This window comes from Pseudonaja textilis, chromosome 7 (genome assembly GCF_049901715.1).
Source record: "Pseudonaja textilis isolate UNSWEBS1 chromosome 7, rPseTex1.2, whole genome shotgun sequence".
Taxonomy (NCBI): Eukaryota; Metazoa; Chordata; class Lepidosauria; order Squamata; family Elapidae; genus Pseudonaja; species Pseudonaja textilis.
In genome coordinates, this window is record NC_141996.1 from 54,059,152 (window position 1) to 54,074,887 (window position 15,736).

The 15,736-nt window shown below is 36.6% G+C and overlaps 1 protein-coding gene across 3 annotated transcripts in view; it reads left to right on the top strand.

The window, feature by feature from the left end:
• PDE9A (phosphodiesterase 9A) overlaps nucleotides 1–15,736 on the top strand; it is a 79,182-nt gene that overhangs the window by 41,464 nt on the left and 21,982 nt on the right. For all 3 annotated transcript variants that reach the window (XM_087937666.1, XM_087937664.1, XM_087937665.1), the window contains 6 exons: nucleotides 1,735–1,789; nucleotides 4,068–4,138; nucleotides 6,831–6,915; nucleotides 10,242–10,323; nucleotides 11,691–11,765; nucleotides 15,021–15,107. In XM_087937666.1, coding sequence (XP_087793792.1) covers nucleotides 1,735–1,789; nucleotides 4,068–4,138; nucleotides 6,831–6,915; nucleotides 10,242–10,323; nucleotides 11,691–11,765; nucleotides 15,021–15,107 — 455 coding nt within the window. The remainder of the gene's footprint in view (nucleotides 1–1,734; nucleotides 1,790–4,067; nucleotides 4,139–6,830; nucleotides 6,916–10,241; nucleotides 10,324–11,690; nucleotides 11,766–15,020; nucleotides 15,108–15,736) is intronic.

Here is a 15,736-nt window from a genome sequence, read left to right on the forward strand (position 1 = left end):
AATAACTTCTGTATATCACTTAACAACTATGACAAGAAAGGTAATAAAATGGGACAAAACTCACTTAGCAAATGTCTCACTTAACAACAGAAATTTGGGGCTTAATTGTAGTTGTAACTCAAGGACTACCTGTAAGGGATCTTGGCTGATCTTGAAAAAGTAAACATCAGGTATGATGAGAAAACCACTAAGAAAATCTCAGAATTCTAGATAAACTAGGAATTGGAGATGCATCCCAGAAGGTAATAGCAAAATATTTCCATATACGAATGTGACTCTGTTGGGGAAATTGGGAATGAACAGAACTAATAGTGCAACTGTAAGGGTGACACAGTCTGCTTCAGGCAACATCGAAGGGGAAGATAAATAAAAGCTATTTGAAAGCTACAATAAATCAGTATGGCCCTATTATTATGTAACTACTGGGTCTCAGATGTGGGGATATAATTAAGGCATGTGATAATAAAATAATATCAACAACTAAGCGTCAACTAATATCAACAACTAAGCATCCTACACAGAGATGCCACCTCTATGAAAGGCCTTTCCATGCTACTAGCTATTTTGAAGGTCTTACTCTGTGATGTTTACAGAGGAGAGAAGAGCAGTGAGTAAAATGGCTTTGTATTTCCCTTCTGTTACTTTTGGCATTTTTGTTGCAGCAGGTTCTTGAATAGTTGAGACAAAATGGATATACCGTAGTGCAAGAGTGTGCCTACTTAAGCATCAAGATTGTCCCAAAGGAATCTATTCTATCAATGGTTAGACAATAAAACATGGTAATGAAATATGTAGATTTTTAGAAAATAATAAATATCTAAAGATGTATTCTTTTCTTATTATATCTACAAAATGATTGTAGGATAGATTTGAGATGATAATATGAACTGTCATAAAACTACTTAAGTAAAATATGATTATTTTGTAAAACATGAATGAATAAAAGTATAGTCAAAGGATTGATTAACAATGATATAATTGTATTTAATACTTGATTGAAAATATGAGAATATATACAGTGTAATTGTAATTGAAGACTATGAAATGGAAGCACAAAACATTTCGTAAACCAACCGGCACACTGTATGTATATATATGGAAGATGGCTTGATGTTTTTATGTTTTGTTTGTCTATGTTCGTCTTAAAAACCAATAAAAAAAAAAGATTGTCCCAAAGGTGCTTTTTCAAGAGCGAATTGGCCTTTCTGGTTTTTATTTGAAGTGTTTCACTTCTCATCCAAGAAGCTTCTTCAGCTCAGAATTGAAGAGGCCAGTTGCCTATTGAAAAAACACCTTTGGGACAACCATGACCTGGATAATGGAGAAAATCCATAGACATTAAGCATCAAGACAACTTCAGATTCAATGGAATAGAAGTTCCCATGTTACAGTCATGTAAAATTCCTTTGTCACCATGGAGGGGAGGGGGAATCTGAAACTAAAATTGTGTCTCTCACAACTGAAAGGAGTTGCCAGTCTATTCAGTGGCTTCTTGCAGCCTTATGAGTTCCTGGTATGAACAGGACAGTACAAAATCCAGTCAAGGCAAAAGGAATACTGGAATAATATAGTTTTAATCCCTTCCATTATACAAACAATTAGATGAGGATAGTAATACTTGTTATCTTTTCAAAAGGCATTATTTCTCTAACTCTATTGTGGGATGTAACTGGTTTCTTTTTTCATGATATCAACTTTCTTATAATTTGCCATTTTTTATTTTATTTTTAATAGAGAAAGAACAATTGTTTCAGAATTTGCTGGAGCAAGTGGCTGAGCAACTTTCAAGGTAATCCTTTTACTATATAATAATTTTAAAATTAGGGAGTTCCCATAGAGTATTTTGCTTCTGCTCCTGCCCTGGCTCTGAGGCTGATTTGCAATTTGCTTCCTTAGAGCTCCATGGAACTAGGAGGCAGGGTTGTTTCCAGAATGGCAGGAACTTTTATCTCACCTCGCCTGTCCTCACTTGAATTTGGTGCTTATCTAGTCAATTTCATAGTAAACCAAATCAGCAAACCTGATCTTCTAGTCAGTTTCTAAATTCCTGCAAAAACTGGCAGTTTTATTTTCACTGCTTGTATAAAGAGCATTCCTGTATACTTGCCCCATCACAATCCAACATCTGATTTCAGGGAGACCCCACTTAACTGTACAATTAAAGATCCTACCCTACTGTGGCTGTAACTAGTGAAAAAATCCCTGGCCGTCAGCTAGAACTTATATGGGGCCATCATCTTAGTTTTCAGGCAAAAAGGAGGCATTTGGATAGCCAGAAAAGAGAATATTTGTAGCTCAGGGTTGAACTCTGGGTTCCTTGGTGTTCTCTGAGCTTGATGGTTTTCTTGCAGATGTTTTGTTACCAAACTAGGTATAACCTCATCAGTACTAGAAGGGAGTGGAGTTTGATCTTATTTCTATATACTAGTGGCTTACCCTGTCAGAGTTGACCAGTTGCTTCACAAAAAGTGTTTTGATTGGTGCCGGGTCTCTACAGCCTCAGGCAGAGAAGGGCTATTCTGCACCCCTCCCTCAAATGTTCTTTAAAATACAGTTTTCCAGCATACCTTTAGGAACCTCCAACAAGCAAACTGTGTTTAGTCATCCTAAAATGAATCCTCTTTTTACTTGGAGCTTCAAAATTTGCTGTTTGCTGGGAAGGTGTGTAGCTAAAAGTCAGTCTACATTTAATGTACATCTGACTTTGGGGATATTTCTTCATAACAAAACAAAACTTCATTTTCTGTGCAGTTCACACCCCTTGCTTGCTGGATACGGATGTCACAAAGCAAAGCCCACATTTTGTAATTAACCCCCATACCCCATTTTGGCTGACAGAGTGCTGCAGGACCCTGGCCATGCCCACACAGCCACAGCCACCCATCCGGTCATTAGGGCAGAGAACCGGTTGTTACATTATTTGAATCCCACCACTGAGCTTGTCTATAACAAGTGAAATATAAATTGATATAGAAATGCCAACAACATGTATTAGAAACATGGAAGAGAGGAGCTAGCAGAGTGATATTTTACTTTTCTCAGTGGGACAGAAGTGAGGGCAGTTTTCTTACTCTAGGAGCTACCATAGCTTGGAAGAGAGCGCAGTGACTGGCAATGTTTACATTGGCCTACTTGTTATTCAAAAGCTAGCAAGATTGAAAAGTACCATAAGATTGGTTTCAAAATGCTTTGGTAGTTTAGGAATAGAAATGGTGCTATCTTGAAGAGCCCTACTGTATATCCTTCCTTCTTTCCTTGCAGTTCTCAGTCTAATCTGAAGTGGGAAAATGGATAAGAATGAATTAACATTGAAGGTTACAAAGTTATGCACCGGGATTTGCTGCTAAGGAAACATTCCCCTGTTGCATTGTATAGGTGGTCCTTGACTTATAACAGTTCAGTTAGTGACTGTTTGAAGTTACAATGGCACTGAAAAAATGACTTATGACCGTTCTTTAACTTAACAGCATAAATTTTGGGCTCATCTGTGGTCATAAGTTGAGGACTGTCTATATACACTTTCTTCATATTGAAAAAGAAAAGAAAATTGTCTTCATTATAGATGGAGCTTTAGAAAAAAATGTACATTTAACTTGAATCAATTTCATAAAATTATAGCCAAAATCATGGCCAGTTTATTATATTTAAATAAACATGGGTGAGCAGTTGCCTATTCTAGAAGTATAAAACTGTACATGTCTGTAAGTTTATATTTATATCTAGCAAATAAAGCACTCCTAACATGTATACTGATTCCTCCATTTATTTCAGAGAAGAATTGTTTTACATGTCACTCATGGAAGGAACCTTAGCTTTCCTTCTAATTAAATGGGGAACCTTTATGGACAGGAGGGGATCCATAGGTTGTGTGTAAAATCCTCATATCAAAAGCTGATCCTTAGCTGGGAAATAATAAACAACTGGACACCTTTAGTTGTTTATTTTTGAAGTATCTTTCAGTGCATTTAGCTATTAAATTTCAGCATTTATTTTCCAATTAACAAATATTATGTTTTTCATGCATATCTTCTTATTTAACTTTGGGACTGTTGTTATTTCCTCTCCAGAGTATTTAAAATTGATGAACTTAAAACTGAAGTATTTAATCAACTGGCAATGCTGGAGAAGAGAGTGGAATGTAAGTTTTTTTTTTCCTACTAGTGTAACAGAATAGAAACTTTATTGGTTTAATCATCTGACCATATTAAAAATATAAAACCAATACAAGTATATGTAAATATATTTTAAAAAATAGTAAGACATATTCCTGATAAATTGTCACCCTATAATTAACCCCAATCTGATCTAAATAATCTGTCCTCTCCAAAATGGCCTTGAATATAAAGTCTGTGATCTTATTAGTGATACACATGTTCATTCCCTGCAGAAAGTAACATAGTTGCTCCTGGGTGCCCCAATATTTTTTGTTGTTGTCAAATACTCTAAATAACCAGTCCCTTCTGCAGAATACAGTTTGCAATCAATGAGGATATGTGCAATGTCTTTAATTGCTGCTGCACCCCAAATACACTGTTTCTCTCCAGACTGAGTTCCATAAAATCTCCCATATCTTATCATGAAACCAGGTTGTTCAAAACGAACATGAGGGCACATATTATGCAACTGTTCTTCAAAACCAAGCTTGAACTTTTCTCTAACAAGCTGAAGCTAGAATAAATTTGTATTAGTGTGAGATTTTAATCTTTTTATGAACATACAGTACCTAGTGCCTTCTTTTTGGCAGGGTAAAATATAGTATTGAATAAAAAGAAGAGGGGAAAACAACCTTTCAAGTCTAAAATGCTTCTTTCTCATCTCACATCATTTGCACAGAAATGTAGTATAAAATCTTTAATCCTGTACAGTAAGTCTATGTTCTGCTAAATAACCTGAGAAGATGCTGAGCTGGACTGCAGTTCTAGGTAAGATCCTTCCGCTGTGATTCTTTCTCTGAAAAGCAAGATGAAAGCCATGTTCAAAGATGTTCTGAGTACTGTCTAAGTTCAGTGGCAATTTTGCTGAGAAAAAAAATCTGCAATATTCTAAGGTCCTAAGAAAACCTTTTTATTGGATCCTAGAAGTGCAAAATTAGGCATATTTAAAATTCAGCTCTTTGGGTGGAAGGTGGAAAGTATATTGAACTTGACTAGGCTGAGCTCCAGGAAAGGGTCAAACTTGTCATCAAACTTGAGTCCCTTTGCGCCCACAAGAGATCCAAGTACAGCTCACCTTGAATTCCATTGACTCTTATCTATTGCCAATTTGTTTTGACAGTAGTTCAGATTCTTGTAGAGAGCTTTTGTGTACAATAAACCTATAAATTCACTTGAACTGCCTGGACTCCTGATTTCCTGCACTTGACACATATTTTTTAAAGCTAAAAAAGAAGTGGTACCACAAATTCACATTATCTAATAGCTTTCTTTGTTAAGACCCTTATGTAATAAATACTTTTTGATTGATTATGTACCATCAGAAAATCAATTATTATACTTTAAATGATAATTTTGAGTAATGGAATTCTTTTTATCACTTTCACAATCTACATATAATAAAGGTTTGTGTGTACAAATCACTGCCTTGTAAAAATAAAATTATCAGAATTTGGTGAAAAACAAGGTTCTGATAGGAGGATTTTTCCCTTAAACACTCAAATTCATATGCAAATGGTATGTCAGAGAATTACAATCATATGAAATGGTATTCAGGAATGCATTTCATTACATTAAAATTCATTAAAATTATTGTTGAAACAGACAAATGTACAGTGACCCAAAGGACTGAAACTTTCTGTCTTAAATAGCTTCACTGATTTCAATTAACTGATTTTCTTTATGAGTTTTCATATACTGTAAGTTTTTGCGCAAATGAAATTTGGAGCCTCTAGCATTTCCATGTAGTGACATGGAAACACAATGTGTTCAAATTACTGCTGAGGAGTCTTAGTTCAATGTACGTTCACATCCTGTTTATCCCCAAGTGAGAATCTGAAATCTCTAGTTTATACATGTCTTTGAGACACATGAGTGGCCATTGATAAGTGAGAAGAGGCCCTGCCTCTCTGCAGAGACTGAAGTTTTTGAGAACTACTAAAAATAAAGATTGTTCCAGTTGCTCGCCGAGGTTTGTTGCCAGTGCTGCCCAGCAGGAAACATGCATGCTGGTGTGATGAATGTCCTAGTCAGGCTGAGAATTTATTGCTGAGCAGTTCATAAACATTATAATGCCAGTGTAAAGGTAGTTCCAGCATATGGGAAGATCATTACAGGAAAACTGCCTCATAAAGTGATTCTGTACCAAGAATATCTTGGTTCTATCTATCCTCCTAATGTGCTAGTTAGAACACCAGGCTGAGAAAGAGTTGGTTCGGGGTTTAGTGTCACAGCTGGTGTTTCTATATAAAGAAATGTCATGGAACCATTTTTTTTTTTCATTTAACAGGCTGCTAAGTGGAAACCCAATGAAATATTGTCACTATATAGTGCTTTGTATTAATATAGTATATAGTAGTGCCACAGCTTGCTGCTTTCATTTATTCCTATTCTAAGAAGTAGTCCAGGGAAGCTGAAGAATGGCTGGATGTTGTTGCTGTGGCTCACAATAGTGATGTAGCTGCTTTTCTGCTACTTCTAATGTTGCTCTTAGTATTGTATTATTTGAATGATTGATTCTGTTAGCAGTCCCTGCCCGTTGAGAAACAGGTTTCAGGTTGAGGGCCTGCTGAATCACTGGCACACTGTTTGGTGGCTTTTGAAATTCTGCTCAATTACTACAATAGATCCTTCGAGCCTCTCCATGGTAACCCTCCTGTTGTTTTACTTTGTTGACAGTGGAGGGACTGAAAATAGTGGAAATTGAAAAGTGTAAGAGCGACATTAAAAAGATGAGGGACGAAATGACTGCAAGAAGTACCAGGTAAGCTTTGCATTTTGTTCTTGTGAAGAAAGACACTTCTGAATAACCGCTTCTGCATTGCGGAAATTCTGAAGATTTATTTAGAAGCCAATCTAGAGATAGCCAGGATAGAGTGTGATGGTCAGTTTAGTCTTGGACATGGAGAGTCAGGGTCAAGTCTCCATTCAGTTATGGAAACCCCAAGGTGGCTTGGTCATTCACTGCCCAATCTACTTCACAGGTTTATTGTTGGACCAAAATTAGAGAAGAAGGCTAACTTGTGCTCTCAGAGAAAAGGTGGAATATAAATACAGTAAATAAATAAATAAATCAGTATTAAATTAATGTTCCCTAGAGCTCTGGGGGAGTGGTAGGATATAAATCTAATGAATCAATAAAAACTGATAAAATCCAGCATGTTTTTAAAATTTATTTAAGTAAATTATATGGCTACCCATCATTTAATAGGGACTGGGCAGCATGTAAGATTAAAACCAAGAGTGGGGCTTGCTTCCAGGTCAATGTGCATAGGACTGCCATCTAATAAACTAAATAATGTCTCATTTTCAATGGTCGTTATTCACAAACTATGAAGCTTCTTGGTGTTTTTTTTATATCAGCATGGATAAAAGGATAAGATTCACTAGTTTTGTTTAAGGAGATATGGCCACTTAATAGTTAACGAGTAACTGGAAAAATAATTCTTGGAAAGATTAACATCTTGGTTTCCCTCTAAGCCATCCGGTAATAAAGACTCGTGCCCTTGGTTTTATGCAGAGAACAAAAAAAAATTCGGCCAAGAAAAACATTAGTTTGGTAACAGACTCACAAGAAGGAGACCTGCTCTGATACAAAATGTAATCTGAGAAAAAATCACAATATATATACAGTAACTCCACTTGCACTATGAGAGAATGTGCGTGTTATATTTTAACCCCCCAAATGAGTTATTTCCTTTTTACGGAAGAAGCCAGTCAACTAATCTGATATATTACCAGGTTTGGAATTGTAATGAAAACAACAGCAGAAGCACCCATTGCTTGCTATGGCGGACTTCATGAATTTAAAAACATCAGGCTGTTCTGTAGCCACCATTCCTCATACAACAAGCACATAAGCAGCTAAACAGATATTTAAAATTATTATGGAAGGAGATGAACAGGAAATTGTTCTGAATCTTAGTCAAAAATGTTGTGTGTACCTGCATCTCAAATGCAGACTGATTTATATATCATAACCTGGGGTGTGTGGGGGGGGGTTGAGGAGCGAGGGGCAAGGGAAATATGAAATTACACTATTATCAATTGTGAAAAATTATGTCAAGATGTGAGACTTTGTACTTCATTTAACTGTGTTTCAGTTAATATTTGTGTTTCTTTGCACAGAATTTTACAATTCACTAAAGACAACATTTGTAGAGTTCTTCTGAACAAAATATTTTAAGGATTTCCTCTTTGTAACCCCCCAAAAACTTTTCTTTCTACTTGTATCAATTCACTGCCATTTGTTTTATTGGAAAATGCAAATACTCTAAGAATGAAATTGAACCTTAATATCTTTAACAAAAGTTAAACCACTCAGCCAGGTCACAGTTCTAAAATTTACTGGCTACATCACCAGTGTCTTTCAAGGTTTCTTTCTGTGCTCTTTCTTTTAATTACATTTAATTTGTCAGCACAGGAATATATTTCTTAGGCCATGAAAAATAGCAAGTATTCAAACCCACAAGGCCCCTATTTGCTTACTCTTGTAATACTCTTTCTTTGTTCTCTCCTTCTTTTTCCATGCTGGGATACATGATGTGATGACCCGTAGTCTCTCAAAATAACCCAAAACATAAATTAAAGTCCGGTAAGGCCTTCAACTTAACTTCACTGTTTTACCTCCACCCCCAGGGAGATTTCATTTCCAATATGCTTCCTTCCTGGATTTATGGGCAATATGTCTTTGCTAATTTAACTACTGGCCATGCCCTTGTCTCCCAATTCCCTTTGACCCAGAAAAGCAGCCTAAACCATTAGGATTTACTGAGATAATACACTGCTGAAATCAGTCAGGATTGGGCCATACTTTACAAAAATCGGGAATAAATGGGCTCCCCCCTCTTTTTTCTTTTTCTTTTTCTTTTGTAGAAAGAGGAGATGTTTGTTACTTGACAGTACAGAGGAAGCTCCATGGCAAATGGGAAGCCAATGGGAAGCCAATAGAGAAGAGCAGGCGCTTATTGGCAGTATTCTCAACATTTAGCTATGGAAAGGGCAAAACCAAGGAGAGGATTGGTCCTTTCAACAGTGCCTCACTACCATATCCACTCCTCCCTCCCTCCCTCCCTCTCTCTTTGAAATCCCTGAAAACAGTGAGTCAGAATCAGAGTCCACTGCAGTTTAGGACATGATTGAGTTGCAAATGGCTGTGTGATCAGCTACCAAGGAATGCAAATTGACCTGAGGATTAAAAGAAGTTAGTTTGCAAATGAAATAGATCGTCCTGTGGTAGAATCCTCCATATCAGCTGCCACACATTTAAATAGAGAGATAAAAGAAGTTCTTATTTATCAAGCAAATTTGACAACCTTCCAAACATGTGCACAGCATTGTTTAATTTCTGTTGCTGTTTGGGTATACATTTTTCCTCATAGCAATATAAGACGCAGAGCACAAGGAAGAAACTGAATGTGCCCTTTTCTTACTAGCTTTGCAATTGTTTTTATTATATCATTTACTATTCTTTATATTTCAGACTTATTTAGATACTGAGTTTATTTATCTTTTGAATAAAACCAGGATATCTATCTGTTCTTCATTCATCTCATTTCTATCTGGCCTTTCATCCTGGAGCTCAATGGATATAAAGAGTATTCCCTCATCAGTTTTTTCACAATAATCCTGTGAGAGACATTGGCAGCTGAGATTGGCACAAAGTCACTTACTGAGTTTATGTAGCTAAGGGTGGATTGAATTCAGGTATCTTGGTTCTAGTTTAACAACTCAGTTGTTTGCCATCGTGCTGTAATAATAAGTAGAAGAATGGAACTAAGTTTTATTTTACACCATGGCTGAATGTGGTTCATGAAACCTGCACCCTAAAGATTTAAAATGCACTTTCATGTTTGGCAAACATCTTCAAATGCTACATTTCTTTTCAAATCTCTCGGGGTATTATGTTATTCAGAGGAAAGCAATTTGGTTTGTCTGCTGTGAAAAGGGAGAAATTAATTTTGCAGAAGTTAATCTTTAGAATCAACAACATTTTGATTGTGTCCAATGAGTTTAAATGAAATTATTTTTGTATCATTTATTTACACATTTTCTTTAGATACTGAATTTTGGATTTTGTTTTCTGCACAGGACCAACTACCCTTATAAATACAGTTTCCTGGATGAAAACAACAAGCTAATACCCCGAAGGGATGTCCCCTCTTATCCTAAGGTATAATGTTATGTAGATACATTCAGAGTATCTTTAGACAGAGCTGATCATCACAATAACTAAAATTATTCTCGGCATCTTTTGCTTTCCATCAAATAATGCCCAGGAGGTTATTATATGCAGGAAGAAAGATTCAGGATCATTATGTTTAAAATCACTGCCCCAAACCAGTCTTCTTACAAATCACTACAGTAGACATCATCTGGGAAAGAGCTGACAGATGTGACTTCAGATGTAATAGCTCATAATATTTTTTGCTTTAAGATTTCTTTAAAAACAGTAGCAGGATGTGTGTGTGTGTGTGTGTGTGTGTGTGTGTGTGTGTGTGTGTGTGTGTGTGTGAATGTCGGTCTCCTGAACCCCATGCTTTTGGCTCCATTGGTCATCATGCTTCTAAAATTTGGTGTCAAACCGCTCATATTCCTATGTCATTTTTCATGTTTCAGATACAAAATATGTACCAAGTTTGGAACCAAAACTTGTTCAAACTGAAAAAAAGGGGAGAGAAGGCAAACCTTTTCCACAGTATAGCATCACATTATTGTCCATGATCCTTGCAGCCCTCAACTATGTTTTCTTTAATAGATGAACATATGGTCATAGGCTGCAAAAGATTGCACATCCCAAATAGATTTATGAATTTGCTATCATCAACATACTTCTAGAATATAATAAATATGTATAATATATAATGTATCATCAATATTGATTCATTTTCCTTGAAAATCTTACTTGCAATTTGTGAATTATTTTAACATTCCTTTAAATATTCCCACTAACAGTTCTGTGAATGGATGCTCTGATAAGTGCTAACGCTACCACATTTTCTTGGTCTCCACTGTATGAGTGTGGGCCTTTCACCAGTCCTGAGCCTAATTCATTCTTGGTGCAGCAGAAATCCTTACCAGTATGAAAAAAATCATGTCCCATTATTGATATTTTCCTGCCACTGTTTCAAGCATCTAACTCTCCTCCAGAGTAATTAATGATGAACCTAACAGGCTTTATGCACCTTGAAGCAGGATTTGTTTATGTCAGAATTGGAGGGAAACACTACTGTGACATATGTGTAGCTGAAGACAACTTAATGCTGTCTCACTTAAGAGCTGGGGATCAGGTAAAGGTAACATCTCAAGCAGAAAAAAATAGGCTGCAAGGACATGTTCTTGTTATGGTTGCAAATGGGAAAAGGCCCATACTCTTTGTGTTTGGGTGGGTGGGTAGATAGATGGATGGATGTTTTGAGAAGATACCTGATATTTGAAAACAAGCATTTAGCTTAGAAAAAATTGAAGCTGAACCATCCAATTTACTGATTTAAAGATAAACAATATATATTCACAATAAAAGCTTGTTTTTCTCTCCAGTACATGCTTTCTCAGGAGACAATAGGAGCTCTTAGGAAACCAACTTTTGATGTCTGGCTGTGGGAACCCAATGAGGTAATGCAGCACTTTGGAAACAAATTCCTGACCTCTCATCCTGTAAGGTTATTTTGTGGCTTTGTTCATGATTGCTTGAGGACTGGGACCTTGAACTTAGTATCATCCAGGAACTGCTCTGAAAATATACAGACAGAGTTCAGTGTCTAAAAAGACTGATTCTATATATAGAGATAGAGTGGAAAAACAAAAGAAATTTCAGCAAAGCAGTTATAATTACAGGATTTCACAAGAGTAGAAGGCAGCAATAGATCACGGACAGAGCTAATCATAGTTTAGCTCTGTCCTTGGTACAGGAAAGTAGAACTAGCTCATTCTCACAGATGGTTGTTGATCTGCCCTTTAAGGTTTTCAATGAGGCAGAATTTATCTTGGTAACAGCTGCATTTGCAAGCTGCTCTTACTATTAAGAAACCTCTCATTATGTTCAGCTGCAATCTGTCTTCCTGCAGACCCAGTCAGTCTAGGCAGGGCCTAGGGCTTCCCTTGAGGACAGCAGAGAGCAAGACTTTGTCTCTTTCGGTGAGAAAGTTCTTCAGGTCTTAAGGCACTGCTTTCTCATTCAATCTTGCTACCAATTTAGGCATGACCATTTTCTTTTAACATCTTCTCACAATATCATTCTAAAATACCTTTGCCCATCTTTTATATCAGGGATGTCAAGCTGGCGGCTCCTAGGCTGGATGCATGTGCAGGTCATGCCCACTCCAGCTCTGTGAAGGGAAAAAAATGTCATGATATGTCACATGATGGCAACGTGATGCCATGATCTTGACATATAGTTTTATAGTAAAAAAAATACCTTACAGTGTTTTATATGATAATATAACTAATAAATCACTGCATTATAAATTGAAAAGCATTAAAACAAAGCTTATTAACAAGATTAAAATTTCACTATCCAAATAAACTACAGTAGAAATAAAGGGATCAATTTAAATTTGATTTGCACCAGCCATTGATATTTCATTTGTTTGATTAAATTTTCTGTTTAATTGTTGAAGGTTCTGCTTTATTTTATGCAATTTTCTTCAAAATATACATTTATGCAAAAATTATTTTGTACCAAAAGATACAAAAAAATTCATGCTGAAGGACTGCATCATTCCAAAATGTGGACTGTTCTGTTTGCATTTTTGGCAGAGGAGGAGGGGTGGTAGTGAAAAAATTAATTGTGTCATATTTCTGCTGCAATTGCTACTGACTTAGGTGATTATATAATTTAAATTTTAAGGAAATATGTAACAGATTTCTATTTCATTGTGTGATTTAGCTAGAGTTAAATTCAAAATGCACCCTCAAAAGGAATATGCTAATATGACTCTTTAAAAAACACCTATTGAAGTTCCCTAGAAAAAGCATTTCAAAAGTAGGGTTTGCATGTCATGCTAAAGCATAATAAGGTTTATTTTTTTAGTTTAGTCTAGATGCTATTTTAGATCAGTAAAGCTTACTTTGAAACTACATTTTTGTTGGGTTAATTGTTGCAATACAGCGTTAAACAGTGATATGACAATATGGATAGATAATGTATTTATGGTTTTCTTAGTTTATGTCCGGTTTATACTCCAAACTGCCCTTTAATCAATGTATTGATAAGCAAAGTGAGTCAACAGAAAATTGAGGGAAAACAAATCAAGAACTTGTTAAAAAGTCACCTGTAAGACTTATTCTACTTGTTTCTGGCTTCTTTACTAAACTATGGTTAAGGCAGATGATGGTTTAGCATGATGCATAAATACATATGAAGTCAAGGCATCACCACAAAGTATTCTTCATGCCTTTATGATGCACCTCTCTTCCAAAAGCTGCCCAAAGGAAAGTTCCTCATCTATGATTGTAATGCACAACCAAGTTGACATGGGAGGAGATATTATGAAAGAATTTGAATCCCATATTGTTAATGCCAAAGTAATTGTATTAATGCTTAAAGGGAAGAAATGTTCAGGTTAAGAATGCTGAATTTTCAGCACTCGCCACTGAAAAATAGAAATTTATATCCTATGACAAGGTTCGGCCTGGTTTGGGCAAACAAGATGTTAAATTTACATCTGGTTTGCTGAACTGCTAGTTGAATGACCGGCTGGCCCCACCCACCCCACCCACCCCCACCCAGGAGTCTCTACACAGCCCGTTTTGAGTGCAAGTAAGTGCAGGGTCCATGGCAGAGGCTCTGGGAGGGTGAAAAATGGGCTGAAACAGAAATTCTGGACATCTGGAAACGAGCCTGTTTCCGGCTTCTGGAGGCCTTCTGGAACCCGGGGGAGGCCATTTTCACCCTCCCAGAGGCCCAAGGGAAGCCTCCGGACTCTGGGAAAGGTGAAAAATGGCCGAACCGGAAGTTCTGCAAGTCTGGAAATGGGCCTGTTTCTGGCTTCCAGGGGCCCTCCGGAACCTGGGGGAGGCTGTTTTCACCCTTCCAAGAGGCCCGAGGGAAGCCTCCAGACTCTGGGAAAGGCAAAAACCAGCCCTCCCAGAAGTTCCGGTAAGCCATGGCCACCATGGCCACATCCACCCAGCAATCGGGCAGAGAACCGGTTGCTGGGATTTTTGAATCCCACCCCCACCTATGACTGTCATCTTAAGACAACATTTTCCTTGAATGTGCTTTAAACAGATTATTCAGTTTCCTGCTCTAAAAATGAAAGCTAAGTGTTATTTCCTTACAGATGATGTTCTCTTCTGGGATTGTTCTCTAAACAAACTCTAAAGTATGAGTGTCTGATCCTGGTAACTTTAAGACCTGTGGACTTCAACCTTCAGAATTCCTCAGCCATGTTGGCTAGGGAAGTTTGGTAGTTGAAGTTCACAAGTCTTGCCAAGACTCCCCTGCTCTAAAGCTTGATTTGAACTGTTTGTAGAACTGGGATTGATTCATTACACAAGAAAATGAGTTTTGTTATTTAAAAAAAAATATTTTTAAAAAAGTCCTGAGAATTGGTCCCCTGCCATAGAAGAGGGATACTGAATCATGTTGCTGATTTGAACATATGTAAACATCCTCTGTTATTTTGGGGATTTCTTCCTTATTTGTTAAAAATAAAAAAGTATTACATAAAACTTAGAACAATGTATTATATTATAATATATCATTCAGTTATCAACTGGGCTCCCATGACTTGTAAGTTCAATGAGTTTGGGGAATTAAAAAAATTAAATTCATTATTTCTTAGCTGCATTTAATAGGCTATATGCAGTTTATTTTCAATACGCAAAGAAAATACTTTTAAAATACTTTTAAATTTTTTCCTCCAGATGCTGAGTTGCTTAGAACATATGTTCCATGATTTAGGATTGGTGAAAGACTTTAACATCAACCCTATCACAATGAAGCGGTGGCTGGTAAGTTGCCCATGGGTTTTAAACAAGAATTTAAAATATTTATAACTACAGATTTATTTGTAAGTCTGCAAAAATATATTCTTAATGTAGACTCTAGTACATGAAATTAAGACAAAAGATAGCTGAATACAAAATAACCTCTGAAAAATTAAATGCCCAAAGTAGAGTGCATACTTAATTCTTGACAACCTGACAACATTGCCAGGTTGTCTATTACAAGTACATGCCACAGGCTATTTTTAAAGACCAGGAACAAACAACTTCATTCTCTATTTGTCCCCAGTCTACCACATGTGACTTCCATCTGTATTGTTCTACTCCATGTTAATGTTTTTTAGCTGTTGCTGGCTTGAGTGCTGGTGTCTGGTTAGCTTTACTTTCTTCTAAGTAGCTCCCTGCACTATGCACAGAGGTGGGGATGCTTCCTCACCTGGCTCAATGATTGCTGTCCTGCAGTTCTCAGATTCTGATGCAGTATTATAAGCAATGGTGTTCAAAGAGCATAATGATTATCACATTTGCTTAATATGCATAAGGTCACCGGTTAAAACTCAAGGGAGACATTTTTAGATTAATATTTTCCTTTTCATAAGACAGCTTAGAGACGTCAGTGGGCATTGGCACAAGAT